This window comes from Myotis lucifugus, unplaced genomic scaffold (assembly GCF_000147115.1).
Source record: "Myotis lucifugus unplaced genomic scaffold, Myoluc2.0 scaffold_986, whole genome shotgun sequence".
NCBI lineage: Eukaryota > Metazoa > Chordata > Mammalia > Chiroptera > Vespertilionidae > Myotis > Myotis lucifugus.
In genome coordinates this window covers 5763-31630 of record NW_005872034.1, presented here as the reverse complement: position 1 = coordinate 31630, position 25868 = coordinate 5763, and the positions used below count along the sequence as shown (strand labels likewise).

The following is a 25868-nucleotide window of genomic DNA, read 5'->3' as shown; positions in this document are numbered from 1 at the left end:
TCAGCATTTCAATCCCCCGGAATAGCCTAACGCTGGCTGCCTGTGACGGGCACGTTCTCTCTTGCCACCAGCCACGAGAATGTGACCAAAGGAGCAGCTCTAGGAGCCCATCTGCCGGGCCATTGCTCCAGCATCCCTACTGCCAATGTGAGCAGAGCGAACAGCATCCATGCTCTTGCTTTGGAAGCGATCACATTCCCAGCTCTGCATGGTCCCGGTCCCTTGGGGCTGGGCACGGACTCTGCCCTGATGCCCCAGGCCTGTCGCTGCTCCTTCGTGTGCCAGCTGGCATGTCATGATGTTTCCTTGGTAACCATTGCTTGGTCCTGCGCCTCCTGCCTCCTGGCCCATCTCCTGTAGCCGGCTGCCCTTCCTGTGCCCATAGGTGGGCCATCTTCTGGTTCTATCTTCCCAGCAGGTGTGGACCTGGGGGATCCTGGAGTCGGGTGAGAAGCACCAGCGTGAAAACAGGGGGGACTCGCCTCTCCTAGGACCTTTAATAAGACAGGCCCTAAGTCCCATCCCAAATGCCCTTCCCCTATGTTCTCTCTCCGTGGATTAAACCACTGTTCACTCAGCTGTCCCCACCAGAAAAGTGGGTCCAATCAGTGTTCAGGTCCCATCAGGTCTCTTGCTTTGAGTAACTCCATCGATTTTATCTCCTTTGCTTCTAAATAATGGCACACATGAGTACTGAGTACAAAAGTGGGTTCAAAATTAGAGAAATGGATTTTTAAAAAATATATTTGTATTGATTTCAGAGAGGAAGGGAGAGGGAGAGAGAGATAGAAACATCAATGATGTGAAGGAATCATCGATTGGCTGTCTCCTGCACGCCCCCTACTGGGGATTGAGCAGGCAACGTGGGCATGTGCCCTTGACCAGAATTGAAGCCGGGACCCTTCAGTCGCAGGCTGACACTCTATCCACTGAGCCAAACCAGTTAGGGCAGAGAAATGGATTTTGAAGGCATCTTTTTGTAGGTATAATAGAAGTCCCGATAAATTTGAGGAGAGAAGATAGAGGAAAAATAGATTTAAGTAAAATAATGTCCCTGAAAGCACTTTGGAAAGTTCAAAATGTTGCACAAATGTAATGCTTTATTATTAACTTTTTATTTTTGTTCTAATTCTGTACAGAGAAATTTGGATACTGAGACAGAATTTTAGGACTTTGGTCAAAGAATACTAAATAGTCTAGTTACTACTTGTTTATTTATAATGAAATTTCAGCAACAAAGAGAAAGTTATCTATAATAATAAAAGCATAATATGCTAATTAGACCAGACAGCTGAGGGCTGAGGCAAGCCACTGCGGCAGCAAGGCCTGAGCCCCTTGCATGAATTTCGTGCATTGGGCCTCTAGTTTTATAGAAAAAAACACTGCAATGTCCACTCTGTACAACACAGCTGAGGTCTCAGGTTCAGATTGCCATGCACACCCAAGTAATGAGTAGTAAACCAGAACCGGCCCAGTCCACTCAGCTTTGTGGAGGGGTATAGGGCAGGAGGCAGCCTGTGGCCCACAGCTTTGAGCTCAGCCGCGGAGTGTTCACCATAGCCCAGGTGCTGTGCCTCCACCTCTCATCTCAGGGAATCTGCTTGATTGACACAAACAAGACCGCATGGGTAGAAGGGAGCCGTCCTAAGGCGGGAGAATTTCACACGTGACAGGGGCCGCATCTTGCAAAGCCTGCGAGTGTGAATTCCAAGCCAGGTCCCATGCAGTTGCAAAAAATACCTCACACGGAACCCCAGGTCGGGGTCCCTCCGGGTGTTTACACATGGCTTGTTGCGCAGGCCCACGAACTCTAATGCCTACCCGGGCTCACCCACCAGACACAGCTCACCAAGCAAGTCATTTCTACAACCAAACTGCCGCTTTGTCAAACGGCTGACAGTCCACAGTTACCCAAACCCAGTTCCTTCCCGAGGAACAGCAGGGCAGGGTAAACGCGGGTTCATCTTCCCACGGGAAAAACTGCTTGAACACGGCTGCTGATTTTCTTTAATCTTTATTGTTGAGATTATTACAGATGTATTTTTTTTTTTTTTTTCCCCCTGTGGCCCCCCCCCCCCCCCCCCGGCGCACCTGGGGAGCTCACCCAGCCTTTCCCTCCCCCTCCCCTTCCCCCCAGGCGCCTGGCCTGTGCCCCTCTCTCTCCTAAGCTCCCTCTTCTGCCTCTGTAACTGTCTCCTGAGCCTGAGCGGCCAGTGGCTCTCCTCTCCTCCCTCTGAAACTTCCTAAATAAACTTTCTCTTGTATTTTTTTTGGGGGGGAGGGGGGGAAACTGTGTTGCCCCCAGGCCCACAGCACACCTGGTTTGCTCCCACACGAGAGGTTCATTCCAGTTGGGCGCGGCCTGGTACTGGCACTTGAGTGGCAGCAGCTCCTGGGCATTGCAGGGAGAGAAGACTGGATGGTGCCGACAAAGAGGAAAACCTCTGCCTTCTTAACCTTCACACATGAAGAGCACAACCAATCAGCCAGCATCTGCCGTGTACCTAGTGCCCACACTGCCATCCCCGAGGAGAGGATGGGAGCGGAGGCCCACTGAGACCAGAGGAAACGGCTGGGATGGCTGCAGATGCTCTGAGGGCCCGAATACCAGGCTAATCGGAAAGAACTCCGAGGACCACAGCCCAATACCCTCTAGCCCTGTCATGTAGCCCCATCACACAGCCTCCCCAAACCAGCCCGAGTCCTCCTGAACGCGTTTCTCCTGGATTCTGTAGAGTAAAACACGTCCAGGTGCCCCCAGCACAGGCTCAGGTGCGCACCGTAGGTACTCAACACAGGTGTCTCTCCTATTGTCCCGCACCCTGCCTCATGCCTCTGCACGTCCCCATCCTCCTGCCCCTGAGCACAGGCGGTCAGAGTCCCCACTGCCTCCCCATCGGCACCAGGAAGAGCCCCTGGAGCAGGCACTGGAGCACATTGTTTGGGGCCACAGGTGTGAGACTTGGGGTCAGGAAACTCCCACCTGCCAGATGTTGGGGGTCACCTGTCACCCTGTCCTTGAGAACCAGAAGTAGAGCTTCCAGTTCCCGCTGGGACGGCAAATAGTAGGTGTGGGCTCCCCGCTTCCTCACCCAGAATTAATGTGGGTGAAGCTATAGAAGCGAAGGGAAGCAAGGGTGTGGGGAACTAACAACGATGAAAACAGCAAATACAAATGTTCAGAACTTGCGGGAAGACGGGCTTGCTGTCCTGAGTGCGCGTGAACAGGGAGCGGGAGGTCTGCGTCCTGGGTGGAAGCTGCCTGGGAGGTGGGGCAGGGAGACCTTTCCCCACCCCACCCTCTTCCTTCACAGCAGCCTGGGCCTCACTGCCTCCCCTGCACACGGGAACGGGAGTCGGAGCAGCGCCGATGAGCGAGGTGTGAGCTTTGGGTGTTCACTTCCGGTTACTTGTTACTTGCACCGTTGCCCCAACTCGCAGAGCCATGGACTGCCGCGCAGAGCCTGCCTCCTCCCAGCTGCGCTTTCCGAAGAGCTGGCTCATGGAGTCGTTGCAAACCCGGAGGTCCACGTGCCTGAGGCTCTCCCAGGGCTGGACCTGGAAGAACACACACCTCAGGGCCCGCCCTTCATCTCTTTCCATTGCACGTTACCCCACAACCTAGCTGCTGCATGGAGCGTGAGCTCACAGACCCACAGAACTGGACAGCAACGGAGCAACACCCCTGCAAACCGTGGGTGACAGACCGAGCACCATCCACTAATGCAGGATTGTGGTAAAGACCAGGACACTAAACAAGATGATGGAAGGTATCAACAACAGAAAGCAAAACAGTAATTTATAAAAATAAAGAGATGATACTAGATATTGAACTAGAACAATGTAAATGACAGCTACTATGGGTGGAAGAAGTGGCGGGATGGATGGAGCTGAAGGGTGAGTCGCGAGGTGGCAGGTGAGATGAGAAAACAGGAAAGAACTCAGCAACATGGAGGCTAGAAACAGCAGGGCTGACATCTGGGCGGCCAGCCCTCTCTCAATGAGAGGAAAAAAGAGAAGAATAAGTATTTGAGGGAACAATGAGTAATAAACTTACCAATGTTACAGAAAGAGGAAAGACTGCAGAATACAGGGCTGAATGAGTACTAAACAGGAGCAAAAACAACAAACACACTCACACACAAAAACTCCACACCAAAGGGTTTAAAAGCTCATGGAAAGAAAGAGCAGATTCCTACAGCACAGTAACATCAGACTGACATCCGACTTTCAACAGCACCAATGGCTCAGGAGGAAAATACAATGATTCATAATAATGAAGGAAAATAAGCTTGAACCTAGAATGTTGTGTCTACATTGCTGTGCACGATGGCATAAGACAGAGATTCTTATGCAGGCACAGCCTCAGATACAAGCACCCATATTGAAAACAACCGTGGAGGAAGTACTCAAATATGAAGAGTCAAATCAAGGAGTTTACACAAGGAATACAGTAATAAGGGTGCTTTTCAACACAGTCAGGACCATATTAAAGAAAAAGTAGGGGTGTGTGTGTGGCCAGATTTTAAAGTTTAGACAATATCCACTTGGTGAGGGGATTGACATTTGGTGAAAGAAGGAAAAAAATCAAGATGGCAGGCGATGGTTGCCTTAAATTAACCTGATTGTGGTAATCATTTCACAAAGTATGTGTCCATTAATTCATCACATTGTACACCTTTTTAAAAAATCACATTGTAGCTCTAACCGGTTTGGCTCAGTGGATAGAGCGTCAGCCTGCGGACTGAAGGGTCCCAGGTTCATTCCAGTCAAGGGCATGTACCTTGGTTGTGGGCATATCCCCAGTAGAGGGTGTGCAGGAGGCAGCTGATCGATGTTTCTCTCTCATTGATGTTTCTGACTCTCTATCCCTCTCCCTTCCTCTCTGTAAAAAATCAATAAAATATATATTTTTTAAAAATCACATTGTAGCTCTACCTGGTTTGGCTCAGCGGATAGAGTGTCGGCCTGCAGACTGAAGGGTCCCAGGTTCGATTCCAGTCAAGGGCACATGCCCAGGTTGCAGGCTCAATCCCCAGTAGGGGGTGTGCAGGAGGCAGCCAATCAATGATTCTCTCTCATCATTGATGTTCTCTCTCTCTCTTCCTCCCTCTCTTTCTCTCTGAAATCAATATATATATATATATTTAAATCACATTGTACAACTTAAATACATACAAATTTATTTGTTATGCATACATCAATAAAGGTGGAAGAAAACTTTTAAATAACATTTTAAAAAGGAAATCAAAAGGACATATGAGTGTACTAAAGAATTTGGGAGCAAGATATAAATATTAAGATATTTTAAGGAATTAATAAAGGTAAGCATACATAGCGTATGTCTTAAATTAAAGGTCACCATCATAAAAACGTAATCAGTATACATAACTTTTAATCCAGCATAAAAAACAATTAGCCTATCAAATAGAGAGCAAGAAAAAAGAAGAAACAATATGTAATAAATACAATATGTGAAATGAGTTGTAAATATATGTCTTAATGCCTCAGCAGTTACCAATGAAAAGACAGAGGCTCACAACGGAGGAAATAAAAGACCAAACAACGTGTTATTTACAACAAGGACACTTAAAACAAAAACACATGAAGGTTGAAATTAAAAGGAGGAAAAAGATTAGCAAGGAGATGCAGCAATCACAAATATAATATAACATCAACAATACAACCTCACAATTTATAAAGCAATAGCTAAGAGAACTACAGGCAGAAGGTTTTTTCTAATTGCAGTTGATGATTTAACAAATCTCTCTCAAAAACGGTAGGTAGGCAGGAAAATGAGCAGATATCCTGAAGAACAGAACAATTAAATTATTTAAGCTCAAGCTTATTAATCAAGTCTTAATAAGAACCAAAGAACTCCTCAGATTAAAAATGACTAAAGAAACAGGACAACTTACTGAAGTGCGTGATTCTGGATTGCAGGGCAAGAGGTTAGGGGAGTGGAGGGACCACAAGGATCTTTATTGAGAAAACTAGTGGAATTGGACTATGTACTGTAGAGTAGATGACAGTATGATATCAAAGTTAAATTTCCTGAATATTATCATTCCTGTGTTTCTATATAAGAATATCCTTGTTCTTAAAAAATCTCACTGAAATATTTAGCAGCGAAGGGGCGTGATGTCTGGGACTTACTCTAAAATGATTAGGAAAAAGCCTTAAAGACAGAAGCAGAGAGGAACAGAAAGTGACACAGCAAAATGTTAAAAGTTGTTGAATCTAGACAAAGCGCCATAGGAATTTTTATAACTTTCTCTATGTTTGAAATCGTTGCAAAATAAGAAGGTTAAAGCTTTCATAAATAACATTTGAGTTAAAATAAAAATTATAAAGAATATTAAAATGTAGAACTGAATAGAAAATAAAACATTAGATAACAAAATTTATGAGATATGTTTAAAACAGAATTTAGAGGGAAATTCTTTAACTTCAAATACATTTATTAACAAAAACTAAATAAAATGCTAAAAGTTAGTTTGAAAGGAACAGAACAAACCGCCCAAAAGGAGGAAGTGATTAATAAAGAGAAGGATAGACGTCACTTAGAACTAAAAGCAACAAAAGTTTTAATGAAAACTAAAGTTGGCCTTTAAAAGGATACATATATAGTTGTTCCAGAAAAGAGGATAAAGAACAAAATCTACACAGCGCATTGTCTATAAGAATTTTTAGGGAGCAATTCGCTGAGGTTCTGCTTCCCGGCATATGTCGACAGTTTGGCTCAAATAAACTCACAAAATTCTAAAAAAAAAAATTTTTTTAAGAATTTTTATTACAAAATAAATAAATACAAGAAAAGCAAGTTTTGTGCCCATGCTTTATTAAAGTAAACACAGCTCCCCAAGTAAAATATTAACTAAGTGAAACCAACAGTAAATGTGTAACTATAGGATGATCAAACAGGGTTTATTCCAGGAAAGCGAAGATATTTCACATCAAAAGTTCTCAATGTGACTCACCATTATTAAGAGATTAATAGGGAAAACACAAAAATACAAATAAAAAAATCAATGCAAAATTTAAAACTATTTCTAAAATTTCAACATCTATTTATGTTGATTTTTTTAACTTTTAGAAAACTAGGAATAAAAAGAAAACCTAGTTAATTTAGAAAAGTTGATACATAAAAACCTACAGCAAGAACTTCTGCTTCTGGAAAGATAAAATAAACAGACTTTTCTCTATTCCTCCCTCTAAGTACAACCAAAAACCCTGGACATTATATACAAAACAAACATAAGAGGGAGAGATAAGAAGGCAGACCCTGTAGGAGGCCAGGACCCGAGGAATGACACATGGCGAGTTCCCTGGGTGTTCCTTTGAACTCCTGTGTCTCAGGCGCGCGCGAGCACACACACACACACACACGCACACACACACACACGCACAGCTGATAGTAATAACCAAAAGATCAGGACAGAGGTAGCCTTTCAAGACAGTAAACTCAGAAAAGAACTGCTCTAAGCCAGGCAAACACCACAGAAATAACTAGCCCCACTCCTACTCACATAGAAAGATCCAATTGGAAGCCTAGACTTCCACTGTCTTGGGGCTCTAAGAGGCACTCCAACTCTCCCTGCAGGCTGTCCAAGTAGACCCATTTGGATGCCAAGAATTTCATTTCTTCAGACCAGTAATGAGGTCCCCTCCCCTAGAAGTCAGTAGCAGAGGAAATGGGGGAGGGGGAATGTCCCACACCTGCCCAGCACAATGACAATGGCTGAAAGAAGTTATCTAAACAGAATGAAAATGACAAAATAGAAACTTTGGAACATCAAGAAAGAAGAAAGAGCAATATAAACAAAAAATATAGGTAAATACAAAAAAATTATCCTTAGTTTTTTAAGTTATGTTCAGTGGGTAAAGCAAAAATTATAATATTGCCTGAAATGCTCTAAATGTGTGCAGAGGAAATAGTTAAGACAATCTATATATATAAAAGGCTAATATGCTAAGTGTCCATCCGGGTAATGACATCACGTAGCAACACCCAGCTTCCTCTCCCTAGCGATTAGCCTCCTTGCAGTTTCTTCAGCCCAGGAACTTGTTTTATAACCAGGTGCAAACATTTCACATTTTAACCAAATGTCTGTGAAATGTTTTTTTATGCCTCATCTCATTTGATCCTCACAGAAATCCTGGAGTAGGTAGATAGGAGACTTGGTAGAATCCTATTTTCTTTTCACTAGCCAGAAAACGAAGACTTAGAAAGCTTAGAAACTTGACCCGACTGAAAAGAAGTAAGAAATGGTGGACTTTGAAAATGACTTCAGGTTTTCTCACTGCACAGAATATAGTCAAACACTGCTGCAGTTAAATATTTTACCCTTTATTCTCCCTGCATGATCTACAATAATAATCTGTTTCATGTTGATATTTACTGCTGTGTTGCTAACAATTACCTGAAAGAGAAGTTGGGGTGCTTCACTGGGCTGGAAAAAGTTTAGCTAAATCAGAAAGTAGGTCTAATTAAACAAGTTTATTCTATATCTATAAAAGGCTAAGTTGACTCATGCATGTGCAATACATATAAAGCTCTTGCTGGTGCCAATTGCACGCATGTGTTTCTATCTGTCATTGTTGAGCATGAATTTGGTTGACACTTCTATTATAGAGAAAGGGTGAATAGCAATATTAAAATATTTCTTCTAATTAATTTCCTTTTAATGTGCATGAATTCGTGCACTGGGCCACTAATTATATGATAAATGAAGGAAGAAAAGGGGAGATAAAGGGAAGTAAAGTCTCCATACTTCTTTCAAACTGGCAAATGACAACACAGTAGATGGGGATAATTATGTATGTATAATGTTACACCTAAAATAACACTCTGAAGTTGCTATACAAACAGATATACTCAAAAACACTATCCTTTATAATAAAGAGCTAATATGCTAATTAGACTGGATGGCAGAATGACCTTCCGGAATGACCAGTGGACAAAGGGCGGGGCCACAGGGCCACCAGGCTGTGAGGCAGCTGGGGCCAGGAGGCAGCCGGGGCTGTGAGGGCCCCTTGTTTAAATTTCGTGCATCAGGCCTCTAGTAGATTAAAAAAAAAAACAATTATCAAAAAAACATGCTCAAGTAAGCCACAGAAAAGAAGAATAAAATAAACAGAAGTGAAAAACAGAAAAAATAAAATAACCAAAAAAAAGCCCTCCCATATTAATATAGCTGAATTTTTCCTTCCACCCCAAATTCATATATTGAAGCTCTAACACCTGATGGATGAATTTGGAGATAGGGCCTTAATGGAAGTAATTAAGGTTATAGGATTCGTGTCCTTATAAAAAGAGAAAGAGCCCTGTCTGGTTTGGTTCAGTGGTTAGAGCATTGGCTCTCATACCAAGGCATCTTGGGTTCATTTCCTGGACAAGGGCATGTACTTCGGTTGCAGGCTGGATCCCTGGCCCCGGTTGGGGTGCGAATGGGAAGCAAACAGTTGATGTGTCTTTCTCACATCAATGTTTCTCTGTTCTCTCTCTCTCTCTCTCTCTCTCTCTCTCTCTCTCTCTCTCCCTCCCTCCTTCTTTTCTCTCCCTTCCACTCTCTCTAAAAAATCAATGGAAAAATATCCTTGGGTGAGGTTAAAAAAGAGAGAGAGAAAGAGAGCTCAAACTATTCCCTCTCTCCAATCCGTGATCTCCAAGTGAGGACCAGAAGGCAGCCATCTGCAAGCCAGGAAGAAAGACTCACCAGCCTTTCCTTCATATTGCACATGTGCCCACAGACCTCCAGCTGTCCTTCCCGACCCACACTCCACCCTGGTGACTGGCCCGCTGCCGGCCTGTAGGGCAGCACAGGTGCCGAGCTCCTTGATTTCAGCCTCGCACCGAAAGCCAGGAAGGCGGGCCAGGTCAGGGGTTTTGTGCCCTTGGCTCCCTCCCTGAAGGTCACCTTGGGCTGGCTGTGTCCCTTACCTGGGGGAACTGTGGCTGGCAAGGTGGAGACTCGCTGGAGCTCGCTGTCCTCCTGAGTGATAACCCCCAGCCCGGTCTCTTCAGGCCTTGGGGAGCCCAGCTGCGGGCCAGGTCCCTGCAGCCCCTTCTTCGTAAACACTGCCTTGTAAATAGACTCTCCTTGGACTGGCCTCCGTGGAGTGAGCCCTCTTTTCTGTTGTGGCCCTGACACAGTGAAGCCATTTGTTGCTCATTTGCTGCCCCAGAGCAGTCTGGCCAGAGGCTCTTGGAACCCTCCTATGCAATGAAATGGGGGGCAGGGAGTGAGCCCCTGTCTGGGCGCGATCTCTGTGGGTGTGAGGCCTCTCCACTCTCTGCAGCCCTGGGGACTGTCTGGCCAAGGGTGGCAGGAAGCGCACGGAGGAGTCGCCAGGGCCCTACTTCAAGGCCCTGTGAGGGCTCTTGGGAATGGCAGGCACGCCATGCGAAACCAAAGTGGGGGTGGGGTTAGACTCCACCCTCATCTGTCATCTCATTTCCCTAATTTTACTTTGCAAACAGAATTACTTGAGAAGATGATCGAAATATAATTTTCCTAAATAAACATTGAGATTAAATACCAATCTTGTCTGTTCCTTTCACACGAATGTGTGCATGAGTCAGGAAACAGAGCAGACCCGGAACACAGGATAGAATGCTGAGGACACACGTGCACACACACACACACACACACACACACACACAGCTGGATATTTGGACTTTATTCCCATTGTCCTTAATGGTCAAAAGAAAACATTCAAACTTGAAGCCAACACATTCCCTAAAGTAGTGGTACTGCCCGGAGGGTTGAAGTTCTCCCTGCGGCGTGGGTGCCCTCCTGGACACAGAGCCAGCTCTTTGATGGTGGAGAATAGGGCTACATGACCTTCAAAATCAATTCCAGCTCCAAGTTCAGCTTTTAAAACAAACAAGACACCTTAGCCGGTTTGACTCAGTGATAGAGCATCAGCCTGAGGACTGAAGGGTCCCAGGTTTGATTATGGTCAAGGGCACATACCTTGGTTGCAGGCTTGAGGCAACTAATTGATGTGTTTCTCTGTTGATATTTCTATCTCTTTTTCCCTCTCTCTTCCACTCTCTCTAAAAATTAATGGAAAATATCTTCAGGTGAGGATTTAAAAAAACACATAAGACATTGAAGAAAGAATCGTTTGTTGTACCACTTGGATTAGATAACCCAAAACCCAACACTTTCTCTCTCACACACACATACCTTTTGGGAATTTCACTCTGTTCCACACTCTGCTGTCCTTTCAGCCCTGGAGCTGGCCCGTTAACCCTCATCCGCCTCCCTTCCAGGCACCAGGCACTCCCCTGTGTAATGACTTGTGCATCCTCCCTTTTCTCCCTGTTGTGACCTGCTGTGCTGGACCCCGGGAGACCTACAGGGCACTTTTCCCTGCTCCGCATCTGGATAAAACAAAAACCTCATGGTCAGGGCACGGAAGTCTCCCGAGGGGACTGGAAGCTGTCCAACCAGCTGACCCCCTGCCCTGGGGCCTGTCCGTGCTTCCCTCCGCTGTGACCAGACCCAGGCCCGCCCCATGCACAGCTTCTCCAAACCGGCCAGGCATGGCCAAGACGCAAAGCCCACCCCGGGCTAGACTAGAATTTCAAAGGGAATTTCCTGTCAAGCAAGCAGAAACAAGAACAATGGGTGGAAAAATGAAAATGAAACCTGACAAGCCTTCGAACAGCAAGTTATTAAAGGAAACGCGGGCAGTGTGGTGGAGGGTTAGTACATGATGCCCACACTAATTAAGTAAACACTATCTAAAAACTTTAAAGGAGCCGAGGCCGGTTTGGCTCAGTGGATAGAGCGTCGGCCTGTGGACTGAAGAGTCCCAGGGGCGTGTACCTGGGTTGCGGGCACATCCCCAGTAGGAGATGTGCAGGAGGCGGCTGATGGATGTTTCTCTCTCATCAATGTTTCTAACTCTCTATCCCCCTCCCTTCCTCTCTGTAAAAAATCAATAAAAATTAAATTAAATTAAAAAAATAAAAATAAAAACTTTAAACAAAACATAAAACTGATCAAGGGTCTGAAGATTAGTTTCTGAGCCTACATTTAGCGATTAGCACACTGCACCCTTCTCTTCCAGCCTTCATGGTCTTACTCAGGGAATAACCATTTTGAATTCATGAGCTCTCCCCTCCCCATGAGCTCCTCTAAACTCCTTCCAGAGAGGCCTGCTCACAGGGTCCTCGGGGAAACCACGTGTGGAGGCCATTGGTTCACTGACTGGACAAACACTGAGCACCAACTTCAGACATCAAGTCTGTTGAATGGGGCTCCGCCCACACTCAGGCAGGCCCGTCCCCAGAGACACTGTCCACCCACCCCCAACCTTGGACAGCGGCACACAGGAGGGTCCCACAGCCTCCTGCCCCACTCCGCTGCTGGGCTAAGCTCCTCCAGCACTTGTTCTTGCTTCTGGCTTCTCTTCTTTGCCTGAAGTCCAGCATCCAGCTCTACTAGCAGACGGGGCTGCACAGCCAGCTTTCTGTGCGCAGCAGGCCTGGCCCTTTGCTGGGCGCAAACAGCACCCAGCTTCTGCAGTTTGAAACCCAGCCCCCACAGGGGTGCCCCTTGGGTTGGGGTAGGAGGGAACGGGAGGCTGGCTCTGAAGAGCTGTGTGCACACCCGCGCCAGGGGCCTCAATAAAGCAGTCTAGTTACTTCGGCTCAGGTAGACGCACATCCTGTAAAGAATTTGTTCTTTGTCCTGGCCGGTATCTCAATCGGTTAGAACTCTGTCTGGATGTGCCAGGGTTGTGGGTTCCATCCCTGGTCAGGGCACACACAGGAAGCAGCCAATGAGCGCAAGGATGGGTGGAGCAACAAGTCGATGCCTCTCTCCCTCCCTCCCTCTCAAATCAATTTAAGTTTTTGTTTTTTTTAACATGTCTGTGACCTTAGACAGGTATTGAACCTCTCTGAACCTCCCTTTCTTCGTGTGTGACGTGGAGGGAGACAGTCTGCTCCTTATGGGGTTATGAGTTATGGTGAGATACAAACAAAGCTCTCAGCCCAGGGCAAGGTCATGATGGGCACTGAGCTCTGTTCCCTGCCCCACGTAGGGCACAGGGCACGGAAGAAGTAACTCCCAGAACTCAGGTCTGAGGTTAAGCTCCGCCCCTGGACGCTGCCTGAGGTCTGTCAGGGTTGTGATGAGGATGGAATGAAATGATGCATGTGAAGCACTTGACACGATGCCTGGCCCAGAAAGCTGAGTAACTGCTCATAGCTAACGCCACTACTGTGGGCTCGCTTTGTGCCACGCAACGTCTTAGCCATTTACAAGTATAAGCTTCATAGGATCCCTTATGAAGTAAGCAAGATGTTAACCCCTTCCTCTACTCTGTGAGTCCATCCCTCCACAGTTCAATTTCTTCTTATAAATTACAAATTTTAAAACTGTCTCAAATTCCATCTTTCTAGATGGAGAAATGGGAGGAGAACTCCTCCACTCAAGTAGGAGAGCATCAACCCCAGCCCCCAACTCTGCCCATGGCCCCTCCCCAGCGCCGCAGGAAAAGGCAGGGAAAAGCTGTGCTTCCATCAGAGTTTATTCCTCGGCGATGTCACCAGCGACTCACTGCCCGTGTGTCACAGTGGGGCCCAAGGAGCAACTTTGGCCTCCTTCCCCGGATTACATTCACCCCAGAAACATAGCCTTGGACAGTAACTTGGTTACAGAATATTCCCAGAAATGAGCTCCTCCAAGTTGCAAAGGTTTACATACGGAGGAGACTGGGAAACTCAAAGAAATGGATGGAGAATCCCAGAGAAATCAGAGGGTCTGAGGATGTTGGAGGAGCACAGACACCACTAAGAGTTTGAATCTTTCTTTTGTGGAGTGGACGCTGCAGAATCCTGCCTCTAGGAAATGTGCCGACCTGCAGAAGAAATAAAAAGGAGATAACAAGGCTTCAAACCAACCTGACCCCAACATTTGTCTCTGTAACCATCATGCCAGAGCCCTTAATACAGTGATACTGAAAATCCCAGAGCCATCCGCAGCCTCCTCCCTGTAGACACTCCATTGGGTAGAAGAGAAAGGTAGGCACACACAGGAAGCAGCTCCTAATCCCAAGAGTGGTGGCTAACTCGTGCTCTTGGCCTAATCCCGGTGGAAGCTCACCCCTCCAAAAAGCACCACTAGCTGAACCCAACCCTGACCCCTCAAACTTCACCCCTCCCAAAGGGCCCGTAGGCAAACAGACCAACACAGATGTTACCTTGTGGATACGTGGACCCAGCGAGGACAGTATAACCTAGGAGAGGAAAATAGTTGATTAGAGGGAAGTCTTTATGGATAAAAGTCTCTGGCATTATTCACAGCAAATGAAGTAGCAATGAGAGAACCAATCATTGACTGGAGTCAGCGGAGATTGGGAGTTCAGGAAGGCCACTCACCAGAGGAGCCAGCTCTCCGCCAGCTGAGCAAACCCAGGGAGAAGATGAGGAGGCCCAGGCCCAGAGTCACTACAGACACAGAAACCTTCACTGTCTGCTCCGGGGACAGTCCAGGGGCTGCAAAAACAGAAACCTACTAGAACCAATCCCTGTTGCTCATCCCCAGAGCAACTTTATTTATTTCAACCTCCACCTATTGGGTTCCAAGGGGCTTTTTTCCCAACCCCAAAGTTCTAGCTCACACCACCTCACTCCTCAAAACTCCCATTCTGTGAATATTCCTAGAGTAATCTTAGGGGACCCCTAAAGTTAGCGCCCTGGCTTCTAGTTCCTGTCAAGTATGGTGGGGCCTCTCTTCCTTCACCCCAGAGGCACCCTCACCAAAGAATAAAGGGTTCCTCATTCCCCTTTCCAATGACCCATGGTGACAATGTCTGCTCCCTTACTTGCTCTATCTGAGTTTTTCCTATTAACATGTCTTTCCACCTTTCCTAACTTCCAGTGGTTGTATTCCACGAGTTACGTGTCTTCTCCTGTCCACATCCGGATTTCCCGTGTGTTCTTCCAGAACCTGTCTCCAGCCCATTCACAGCCTAGAGCTGATGCTACTTTAAACCCTGTCCCACGTGGATTCCTTTCTCAGGTTAAATGAACATTCCACCACCAAAGGGAACTTCTTGGGCAGGCTGTGCAGGAGACTTTCCCAGGAGAGCTCAGGTGAGCCTGTGGGTTCCTCTCTCTGCTCCTCATGCCCTTCGCAGCTGCCCAATAAGACGCACACTTCCCACAGGGCGAGGTCTGCTCCCAGCAGCCAGTGTGGCATCCTGTTCCTGGCCCTTTGTACACACTTCCTCTTCTTCATTTCTTCCTCTTCTCTTTCCCAAGGATCCCCAGATCTGTGTGCAACTTCTCAGTTCCTTCAACTACCTCCAATCCTGGGGTTTGAGCAATCATGACTGGCTTCTTGTTCGTTAGCCCCCAAGCATCCACCAGATAGAGCAGCCCAAATCTAGCACTGCCCTGGGCCAGGAGAGAGTCCCCTTTCTTCTGCAACCTTCTTTATTTCTCCAATTCCCATTCCTACCCAACAACAGAACAGTGGACATCTGAGGACTCTAGAATATTGCATCACAATTTTTGGTTCTAAAATCTACATCCTCTTTTCAGGACAGCCCTGCTCCCCTCCCACCTCAGACAAGCACATGACATCAACCACACCACCATAACGACAGCAACAACAACTGACTCTCCGTTCCTGTATCCCATTGCCCCCGCCCCCCCGCATCTCCAGTCATATGCCCTCCATAGTTCCTCCAGACCCACTTCTTATTCTTGGCATCTCCCTCTCCCATGCACCGTGGACCTCCCCACATCTCACTCCCTCTGCTGAAATATTGGTGTTCACTTTCAACCACCACTTGCAATAGTTGTCTGCTTTAACCCTACTCCCCCCCCCATCCCCACCATCCCCATCATGCACTTACTCCAGTCCTGAAGGATGGGCTCAAGAGTCCCAAAGTGCTCCACCACACAGGTGTAGGTGTCCCCGAAAGAGGGTGTTGTGGCTAAATGGGAGAGGGTCTGGTAGGTCCAGTCTCCATTGGACTGGATAACCTTATGGGCACTGCCGTGAGGGGGGACAAGCTGCCCGTTCTTCCTCCACGTGATGGTCACATCGGCCGGGTAGAAGCCCCACACGTAGCAGGCCAGCATCACGGGCTCCCGCGTGTTAACGGGAGTGGCTTTGGCTACTTGCACAGATGGTGGCCCTGCACAGAGGAAACAGTGGTCATAAAGGAGGGAGAGCCTTCTCTCCAACCTGGTTTCCTTCCTACTTTAATTCTTTTTTTTATGTTTTTTTTTTTAATTCTTCATGGAGTTTGCCAAATCACCCTCCGCATGCCCACCTGGGCCCCCACACATCCCTTTGAAATAAGGAATTAGGATTTACTCCTGCTTCACTCTTTATTTTCCCCCATTCCTTCACTGCCCCTCCCGTTTTTTCTCCTCCAAAATTATGTTTGATCACAATAAGCATAGCCAGGTCTGAACTGCAAGCTGTTCCAGGCGGCCCTGTATTTATCTCAGAAACATAAGCTGACGGTGGTCCCGAGTTATAAATTAGGGTTTATGCAAAGGTAGAAAAAGACTTTTGTCCTCAAACCTCACTCAACAAATAAATTTGCTAAATAAAGTCCTTTTTCCTCAGATAATTTAAGGAAACAAGCCCAACTCAGGACGCTTAAATTTGGATAAATGTAGTTTAAATGAATGCGACTGTGAATGTACACGTTTTTTACTAGCTCACTCTCCTAGGTCACCCTCCTGCTTGCCACTATCTTGGTGCTTTTCAAACAAAATCCCAGAAGTTGTGGTAACATGCAGATTCCCTCGCCTGAATCCCCAGGGATTTTCACTCCATGGGTCCGAGGGCTCGCACTTTTCAGGAGCACCTTCCCCAGGCAATTCTGAGGAAGGCGGGTCAGAAGCCACACCCCAGGGCACAATACTTTGCCCTGTGGAGACCAAGTCTCCTTTGACGGCTCTGAGTCATTCTCAGTGCAGAGAGCATGCAGGGTCGGAGGCTTCCCTCAGCTCCCATGCCGGGTCCACCCCAGCTCAGGTCTTGGGACCGAAAGGCGTGCGCGTGGGGAAGCCATCCTGGCTATTCTGCCACGCCCGGTGGAGCTGGGACCGGCCCCAGAGGTGCCTGCCTAGGAGGAAAGCAGCGGACTGTCCTCTCCAGAGCTCCAAACGGCCTCAAGCATCACTTCCCCTCCTTTGTTCCTGCTCCACCCCTGCCGACCACCTATGTCCGCTTTAGGGCAAACCTCCCTCTTTTTACATCCAGGTCCACACACTTTCTGCCCAAATCTCAAGCCCCTTGCCTGCAGGGATCCTCCTTGGCCTCCACTCTCTCAGCTGTGCTTTCTAAAAGCACCCCCCAACCCCGCGCGCCCCTCTCTCCTTACGTGTCCTTTGGGTCAGGGATTCCCAAAAGGGCTGTGTGCGTGTGGCACAGTCCTGGCGCCCCTCAGACAAGCGCTGGAGCAGGATTTCCTGGCTGTTGAGGTAATTTGCGAGGTAATTGGCCAAGCCATTCAGCATCCCAAATTCAAGAGGGACCATTGTTCTCTTCTCTGGATCCCAGCAGGTCAGCAAATCTTTGTTGAAGGAGATACAGTAAGCAAAATCCTGTGGAATCCCGTCATCATCCAGCAGACAGGTGCTTTCCACGTGGGCCACAAAGCCGCCTGCAGGAGCCAGAGGAGAGGGCGGGGCAGAAGCCAGGGTCAGTGACACCCAGAGACCGGACAAGAGTGTCCCACCTTGGGCAGCATCTACCGACCAAGCTCATGAACTGGAGTCCCCAGGAGCCCCGATTAAGGGATTAGATGGTAGCAGCAGAGGTGTTTTTAGAACCTGTTTCCTCCTTATGTGAGACCAAGTATGGGGACAGGAGTGGCCCAAAATTATCTGCATGTTTAAAAAATGACGATTTGCCCAGGCCAAGACCTTCAATGAGGCACATTATTGAGTGAGAGAGAGTCGGCCTTGCTCCGTGCTGGATCTGTTACTAAATATTCACTCCGTACACATGCAGGAAGCTCTGGCGGTGTGCGGGGCACTGAGGGAGGAGCCGGGGATGCAGCCCTTGCTCCATCCCAGCCCGAGGTCCTTATCACACAAATGATTCCACAGCCTCATTACTATTAAAACCCCTACAAAGGTACAGTGCAAGTGCCATCAGAGTATGTAGCAGGGAGACAAACCAGTCAGTGCGTCCAAATCCAATAACAAGACTGAGCCCCCTGCCCCGAACAGCAGCAGAGGAAGGCGGGTCCCAGGAAGGAATGCCCTTACCTGCTCCGGTGCAGCCCAGGCTGAGGCCCAGCAGCAGCCGCAGGAGTGCGCTCATGATCTGCCTGGGGAGCCGGGGCATTCGGTCCCCCGGACCAGCTCTTCCAGGGGCCTTGAGTCCTCACCTGCCCCAGAAATCCCAGCCTGGATGTTGATCTCCAGACCCTGAGCAGAATATGGTATTGCCCAAGCCCCTTGATCCCCAATAAATAAGTGATAGATACTAACTTGTTCCTACCAGCTCACCCAAGTCGTGTCCCAAACTGAGGGTTGTCAGATTGGCTAGGTTGTCAGGGACAAACATAGAGACAAATCGGTGAGTGCCTCAGTGTAGCGTCATCAGTTGCTAGGTAAATCTCATCTTGCCCTGGGCCCTAAACAACTCCTGGTCTCTTAGCTCTTACTGTGGAATGAAAAAACCAGTCTGTATGTGGATTTCCCTGGGTCAGTGGAGGGAATACTCCCAGTATTCCCAGGACCAGGACACCTGCACCAGTCCTGCTCGCTGGCTAAGCTGTTTCCTCTCAATGTCTTCCCCAAAGACCGACTAGATAACATATTTTGTTCCTTAAAGGGAGGTAAGTTGGGAAGATATTCCTTAACCCTTGTTCTGCCCTGCCACCCAGCAGACTGAGGACACGAAAGGGACCTTCTGGGGGAGGTGACAGAGGCAGGAATGCGGAGAAGGAAGGAGGCACGGGAGAGCTCAGGGTTCCCTCCAGCCTCAAAGCAAGACAGCAGAATATGGAAGGCGGCTGCACCGCGCACACAGGCCAGGGACATGGCCTGAAAACCCCCCTGGGCCTCCAGTCTTCCTTTGTCGGCCAGTGGAGTTTCATGTCCTCCTTTCTGCTTCCTGAAGCAGGAAACCCTATCCTCCTACGCTGTGAGCCACCTCAGGGCAGCCAGCAGTCCAACTCTACTTAAACCCCTTGATAAATGCTGGTGACGGGCCAGTGCCCAAAGCTCACCTGTTTGCCCCAAACTCGAAACTCCCCTGTGTGCTTCCCCCGCTGGTCCCATCTGAACTGGGGCAGGTCCCTGCATTATGAAGCCATGAGAAAAATTAGATAAATCCCCCCTACGTTTCTTCCCCTGGAATTTATTTTTTTATTTTTAAATTAAATTTATTGGGGTGACATTGGCCAATAGGATCACATAGGTTTCAAGTGTACATGTCTATGATACGAGATCTATATAGACATTGCACTGTGTGCACACCACCCAAAATCAAATCATTCTCCATCACATCATTACTTTTACTACCCCTCAGTAACCACTATACTGTTTGCTGTCTGTGAGTTTCAGTTTTATATCCTACATATGAGTAAAGTCATATGGTTCTTAGCTTTTACTGACTGACTTATTTCACTTTCCATAATATTCTCATGGTCCATCTATGTTATTGCAAATGACACTATTTCATCTTTTCTTATGGCTGATTAGTATTCCATAGTATAGATGTACCACCTTTTCTTTATCCAATCCTCTATCAAAGGACACTTTGTTAGGTCTCCATATCTTGGCCACCGTGAATAATGCTGTAATGAACATAGGGGTGCATATGTCCTTGGAAATAAATGTTTTCAAGTTTTTCAAGTAGATACCCAGAAGAGGGATTGCTGGGTCATACATATGGTAACTCTATTCTTAATTTTTGGAGGAATTGCCAGACTGTTTTCCATAGTGTCTGTACCAGTCTACATTCCCAACAACAGTGAATGAGGGTTCCTTTTTCTCCGCAACCTCTCCAACACTTATCATTACTAGTCTTGTGGATGATAGCCATTCTAACAGGTGTGAGGTAAGGTCTCATTGTACTTTTTATTTGCATCTCCCTAATAGCTAGTGAAGTTGGGCATCTCTTCATGTATCTATTGGCCATTTGTATGCTTTGGGAGAAGTGTCTGTTCGGGTCCTCTGACCACTTTGTAATTGGGTTGTTTGTTTGTTTGGTGGTGAATTGTATGACTTATTTATATACTTTGGATATTACCCCCTTGTCGGAGCTGTTGTTTGCAAATATCACCTGCCCTTCAGTTGGCTGCCTTTTTGTTTTGTTGTCAGTTTCTTTTGCTGTGCAGAAGCTTTTAGTTTGATTCAGTCCCATTCATCTATTTTTGCCTTTACTTCCCTTGCCTCTTGGGTCAAATTCATAAAATGTTCTCTAAGGCCAAGGTCCATCCATTTAGTACCTATGTTTTCTTCTATGTAATTTCCTGTTTCAGGTCTTATATTTAGGTCTTTGATCCATTTTGAATTAGATTTTGTACATGAAGACAAACTGTAATTCATTCCATTGCATGTGGCTTCCCAATTTTCACGGCACCATCTATTGAAGAGGGTTTCTCCATTGTGTGTTTTTTGCTCCTTTGTCAAAAATTACTTGCCCATATACATGTGGTTTTATATCTGGGCTCTCAATTCTGTTCCATTGGTCTGTGTGTGTGTGTTTCTGCCAGTGCCGTAGCACTGTAGTGAAGCACAGTGATTATTGTAGCTCTGTAGTGAAATCTGAAGTCATGTAGTGTGACACCTCCAGCTTTGTTCTTTTTTTCACGTTTGCTTTAGTTATTCAGAATCTTTTGTGGTTCCACACAAATCTGGTGATTTCTCATTCTGTTTGTTTAAAGAAGGACATTGGTATTTTGATGGGGATTGCATTAAATCTGTATATTGCTTTGGGTAATATATATCCATTTTAACTATGCTGATTCTTCCCATCCATGAACATAGAATATCTTTCCATTACCCTGGAAAAGACAGATTTTATTTATTTTTAAAATATATTTTATTTATTTCAGAGAGGAAGGAAAAGGGAGAGATAGAAACATCAATGATGAGAATCATTGATCAGCTGCCTCCCCCCACGCCTCCCACTGGGGATCGCAACCTGGGCATGCGCCCCTGACCAGAATTAAACCTGGGACCCTTCAGTCCCCAGGCTGATGCTCTATCCACTGAGCCAAACCAGCGAGGGTGAAAAGGCAGACTTTAAATGGCAATTCATTCTCCTGTCGCTTTATGAATTATAGCATTGATGGCTTTTTCCATCACAAATTTACAGCCTTAACTTGGTCTCTCTCAGCTCCCCAACAGGCTCCAGAGCTGCCTGTTCTCACCGTGGTCTCTGAAAGTTCTTGGATTTGATTTAATAGTGAGCTAAACAAAGAGAATGGGGGGGGGGGCTGTCACCACACTTGTCTGTCCTCCACCCCAAGAAATTTCTGATCTTTATGAAGAAAAATGGGAGGGGAAAAAGCATGAACCAAAAGTAATACCCCAGTGAAGGAATATCAGAAAGAAAAGACTTGCTTCCTATAACTGAGCTTAACTGAAGGTGTGCCCGAGTTTCCCGGCGCCTGGGCGATAAGACTGGTCTAGATACTACCTCATCTAATGAGCTACCGAGTGTGTTGGAGTGGCAGAGACTGGGTGGAGAGTCCAACATTTTTGAGCTTTTATGTGGTGACAGATGCTATACTATACCTGCTGTCTCATTTAACCTCAAAGCCCTGTTAATTGTCCTCATTTTAAAGTTTTGGAAAGAGGTCCAAAGATACACACCCAAGTGTGGAGGCGGGCCCATGCCCCCCCCCCAACCACACACACACACACACACACACACACACACACACGCTGCCCCCTGGGACTGAGACAGCCCGCATGGCTAGTGGTGGCCTCGGCTGAGGAAAGGAGAAAGGGGAGCGCCCCGGATCCAGCCAAGCCTCGTCTTTCCCGTTCTCAGAATTCCTTCTGCTCCTAGAACTCGTTAAAGTCTCTTCTACTTTCTCTTTCAACGGTTCCAACCTGGATGAGTTCTGCACACACACACTTCCTCCTCGCACCCTCCCTCCCGCTGGGTAGGAGGAGCCCCCAACCTCGCAGGAACTAGGCGCGGGGCTCCTGTTGACAGAGCCGGGCCCCACCCAGGACTGCTCGGTGTGGTCCAGCGCCCGCGCCCGCACCCGCACCCGCACCCGCACCCGCACCCGCACCCGCGGGGCCCGCGCCCAGGTCTCTCTGGCAGCTGAGATGTGAGACCCGTGAGGCAGCAGCAGGAGACGTGGCTTTCACTTCTCCATTAAAGGGAAGACTGCGGGCGATTTTTAGAATGAAGAAGGACGGAAAAACCCAGACCTACGCTCAGCGAAGCAGTGTCTTCCTCTTAACCCCGCGTTGTTTTTACGGACAAAGCCCTGCCCCCGCCGCCGGTCAACCCCGGGGAGTATCTCAGTGCCCCGGCTGCTGGTGACTTGATAACCGTGTGCAGAGCTAGGACTGAAGAGGTGGGGGCCCCAATGTCACCGCACCGAGCAAGCGCCCCGGCGGGAGCCCCCCTTGCCCACGTGCCAGAAGTGGACGACCAAGGTGTTCGCTCGGAAAGCACGGCAGGACCCCCCCAGAGCTGGGCGACGCGGCCTCTGCCCCACCATTCCTCCTTCACTCGAGCAGTGGTTCTCAGCCTCGGCTGCACATTAGAATCACCTGGGAATCCTTAAAATCCTGATTCCTGGGCCTCATCCTCTGGAAATTGTTTCTTGTTACTAATGTTGTGGCCTTACCCCATAATAAAGAAACAGAATTTCCAGAGGATGAGGCCCAGGGATCAGGATTTTTAAAAGATTCCCAGGTGATTCCAATGTGCAGCCGAGGTTGAGAACCACTGGCTTAGAGTCCGTGGGGAGGGAGAATAAACACCTATGAGAAGCATGTATGTTAAAGCGAGTTAGCAGGAGGCCAGTGGACTGAAAAGGGGAAGGGAAGTCACCGTGGCCGTGCGGCAGGGCGCCCTCGCCATCCGGCCCGGAGGGCCTCCGTGGGGCAGGGAGCTCCGCTAGCCCGGCCCAGTCACCGTGCTGCCGGGTCTGCCAGGAGCCCGCGGCTCCCACAGAAAGGAACGGCAATGAGGCACTGGACCCGGAGGCAGTCACGCGGTGGTGCGCGCCTTTCCTGCGAGGATGGCCGTCGTGACATCTCTTCTGGGACCGTCCTAGCGCCGCGCCCGCGGGTCTCAGGTTCCTCTTCGGCGCAGGTGCTTTTGACTCAGCCTCCACTTCATACTCAAGAGCTGCTCCACCCACCAATTCTCTGTAATCTAAAAGCAATCGCCTGAGACCACACTTGTGACTTCCCTCAATGTCTTCTCAAAACCACACACACCTGCACCTGCAGGGTTGCGCTGCTCCCCCACCTCGCCCGCCCCCCCACCTCCCGCTCCCCCACCGGCATTCGAGCTCTAGACCCTGACCCCTGGGTTACAGTTGCTGTAACTAGTCGGTCATCCTTCCATCCTGCAGCCAAATCGCTTGCACTACCAGGGGATATCCTGCCCGATTGGCCACCACAGCTCTTGTCCAGCGTAACCTCCACTTAACTAGGAGAGAAGGGAGGCGAGGGAGGTCAGTGCAGCCCAGACTTACCCAGATACGAAGTAACGAAGCATAACTTGAACTCCGGATTTATTATTCTAAATCCTATACTTCTTTTTAAGTTGACTTTGTTATTTGTTGTTGTTGTTGTTAATCCTCACCCAAGGATATTTTTCTGTTGATATTTAGGAAGAGTAGGAGAGAGGGAAAGACAGAGAGAAATATCGATGTGTGTAGAAACACACCAATTGGTTGCCTCCTGCACGATCCCCAACCAGGGCCTGGGCCAGGGAGAAGCCTGAAATCAAGGTACATGCCCTTGACCGGAATGCAACCCAGGACCCTTTGGTCCGCAGGCCAATGCTCTATTGACTGAGCCAAACCGGCTAGGGCCTAAATCCTATACTTCCAATAATCGATTAAAATAATGGAAAATTGCCAAACATTTATAATATTAATAAGAACCATAATATATGTAGAAATTAACATAAAAGTAGAAGAACTTTATGAGGGGGAAAACTTTATTAAATTACATAAATGAAGACCTGAAGAAGTAAAGAGACGTATCATTTTCCTGGATGGGGCATCCTAACATAACGAAAAAATCAATTTCCCCCATATCCAAATGACATAACTAAAATGATGTCCCAACCGGAATCACAGCAGAATTTGGGGAGAAACTGACAAGTTGATTCCAAAATGTCCATGGAAAAACAAAGACCATGAGCATCTTAGACAATTTTCATAAAGAAGAGAATATTAAAAAGCTACAGTAATAAAAACAATCCGATGCTGACACAGTAACTGAATAATCCACAGACAAATCCATCCATAAAGGGAACTTGGTGTAAAATCCCTGGGGATAAATGGAATATTTGGCCATCGGTATTAATAAGATCAATTTACTATTTGGAGGAAAAGGAAGTTGTATCCTTACACTGAGTAGAAAAATTCTAGGTCAATAACGACCTCCACACGAGCGGAAAACAATCACACTAGTCATAGTGCCGGGGAATATCATACACAGCCAGGCCAATGCAAGGCCAAGCTTTCACCCAAAACCACTCGTCAGGAAAAGAGGGATTTGCCTTCTACAGAAGTCCTTAGGGTTTTTCTTTCCAAATTCAGGCCACTTGTTTCCAGCTCTTTGGAGAAGATACAGCATCCTAAAATGATCTCAATTAATAAACTCATTAGAAGAATTAGAATAAAATTGTTTTATGAAGTGTGAGAGTGGAAACAGCAATATGCCTACATTCATATATTACATTAGAAAATGTGACTCTAAATTTGTGAGTTGGTAACTGAATAAAGGTAGTATGAATATTTGACTATTTCCCTATAACTTCTATATTCCTAAAATTTCATATATTAAACTTTAAAAAAAAACCTTTTAAGATGTTCTCACTGAGATAAAAATTCAATTGACAATGAGGTATCACCTCTGGCCTGTCAGAATGGCTACCATTTTTTTTTTAAATATATTTTATTGATTTTTTTACAGAGAGGAAGGGAGAGAGATAGAGAGTTAGAAACATCGATGAGAGAGAAACATCGATCAGCTGCCTCTTGCACATCTACTGGGGATGTGCCTGCAACCCAGGTACATGCCCTTGACCGGAATCGAACCTGGGACCCTTCAGTCCGCAGGCCGACGCTCTATCCACTGAGCCAAACCGGTTTCGACCAGAATGGCTACCATTAACAAAGCAACAAATAGCAAATTCTGGCGAGGATGTGGAGAAAAGGGAACCCTAGTACACTGCTAGTGGGAATGCAGATTGGGATAGCCATTATGGGAAACAGTATGGAGTTTCCTCAAAAAATTAAATATGGAACTGCCATTTGGCCCAGTGATCCCACTTCTATGGTTATATCTTAAGAAACCTGAAACACCAGTCAGAAAGAATGTGTGCACCCCTATGTTCATAGAAGCACAATTTACAATAGCAAAGATCTGGAAACAGCCCAAGTGCCCATCAGTAGTAGATGGTACGTTTATACCATAGAATACTATACAGCAGTAAAAAATAAGTATTTCTTTTCCTTCAGGACAGGATGGATGGATCTGGAGAGTATTATGCTAAGTGAAATAATCCAGTCAGAGAAAGACAAGTATTACATGATCTCAGTCATATGTGGGATCCAATGAACAAAATAAACTGATGAATAAAATAGATCCAGAGACATAGAAGCACGAAACAGACTGCAGAATCTCAAAAGGAAGACAGGGG

The 25868-nt window shown here is 47.1% G+C and overlaps 1 protein-coding gene across 1 annotated transcript; it reads right to left on the bottom strand.

The window, feature by feature from the left end:
- Positions 1 to 13533: 13533 nt before the first annotated feature.
- LOC102421254 (HLA class II histocompatibility antigen, DM beta chain) lies at positions 13534 to 18535 on the bottom strand. Its single transcript, XM_006107031.3, has 6 exons — positions 18266 to 18535; positions 17374 to 17655; positions 15886 to 16170; positions 14402 to 14518; positions 14224 to 14259; positions 13534 to 13881 (listed from the first exon to the last, which is right to left on the bottom strand). Exons 1-6 carry the CDS (start codon positions 18342 to 18344, stop codon positions 13865 to 13867), a joined length of 816 nt encoding a protein of 271 aa, XP_006107093.1. The 5' UTR covers positions 18345 to 18535; the 3' UTR covers positions 13534 to 13864.
- Positions 18536 to 25868: the final 7333 nt, after the last annotated feature.

Excerpts from the sequence above, each read along its gene's own strand:
- LOC102421254 (XM_006107031.3), bottom strand. The coding sequence starts at position 18,344 with ATGCCCCGGCTCCCCAGGCAGATCATGAGCGCACTCCTGCGGCTGCTG. Across the intron at positions 17,656-18,265 it reads CCTGGGCTGCACCGGAGCAG|GCGGCTTTGTGGCCCACGTG; the intron begins GTAAGGGCATTC and ends TGGCTCCTGCAG. Across the intron at positions 14,260-14,401 it reads GCGGAGAGCTGGCTCCTCTG|GTTATACTGTCCTCGCTGGG; the intron begins GTGAGTGGCCTT and ends TTCCTCTCCTAG.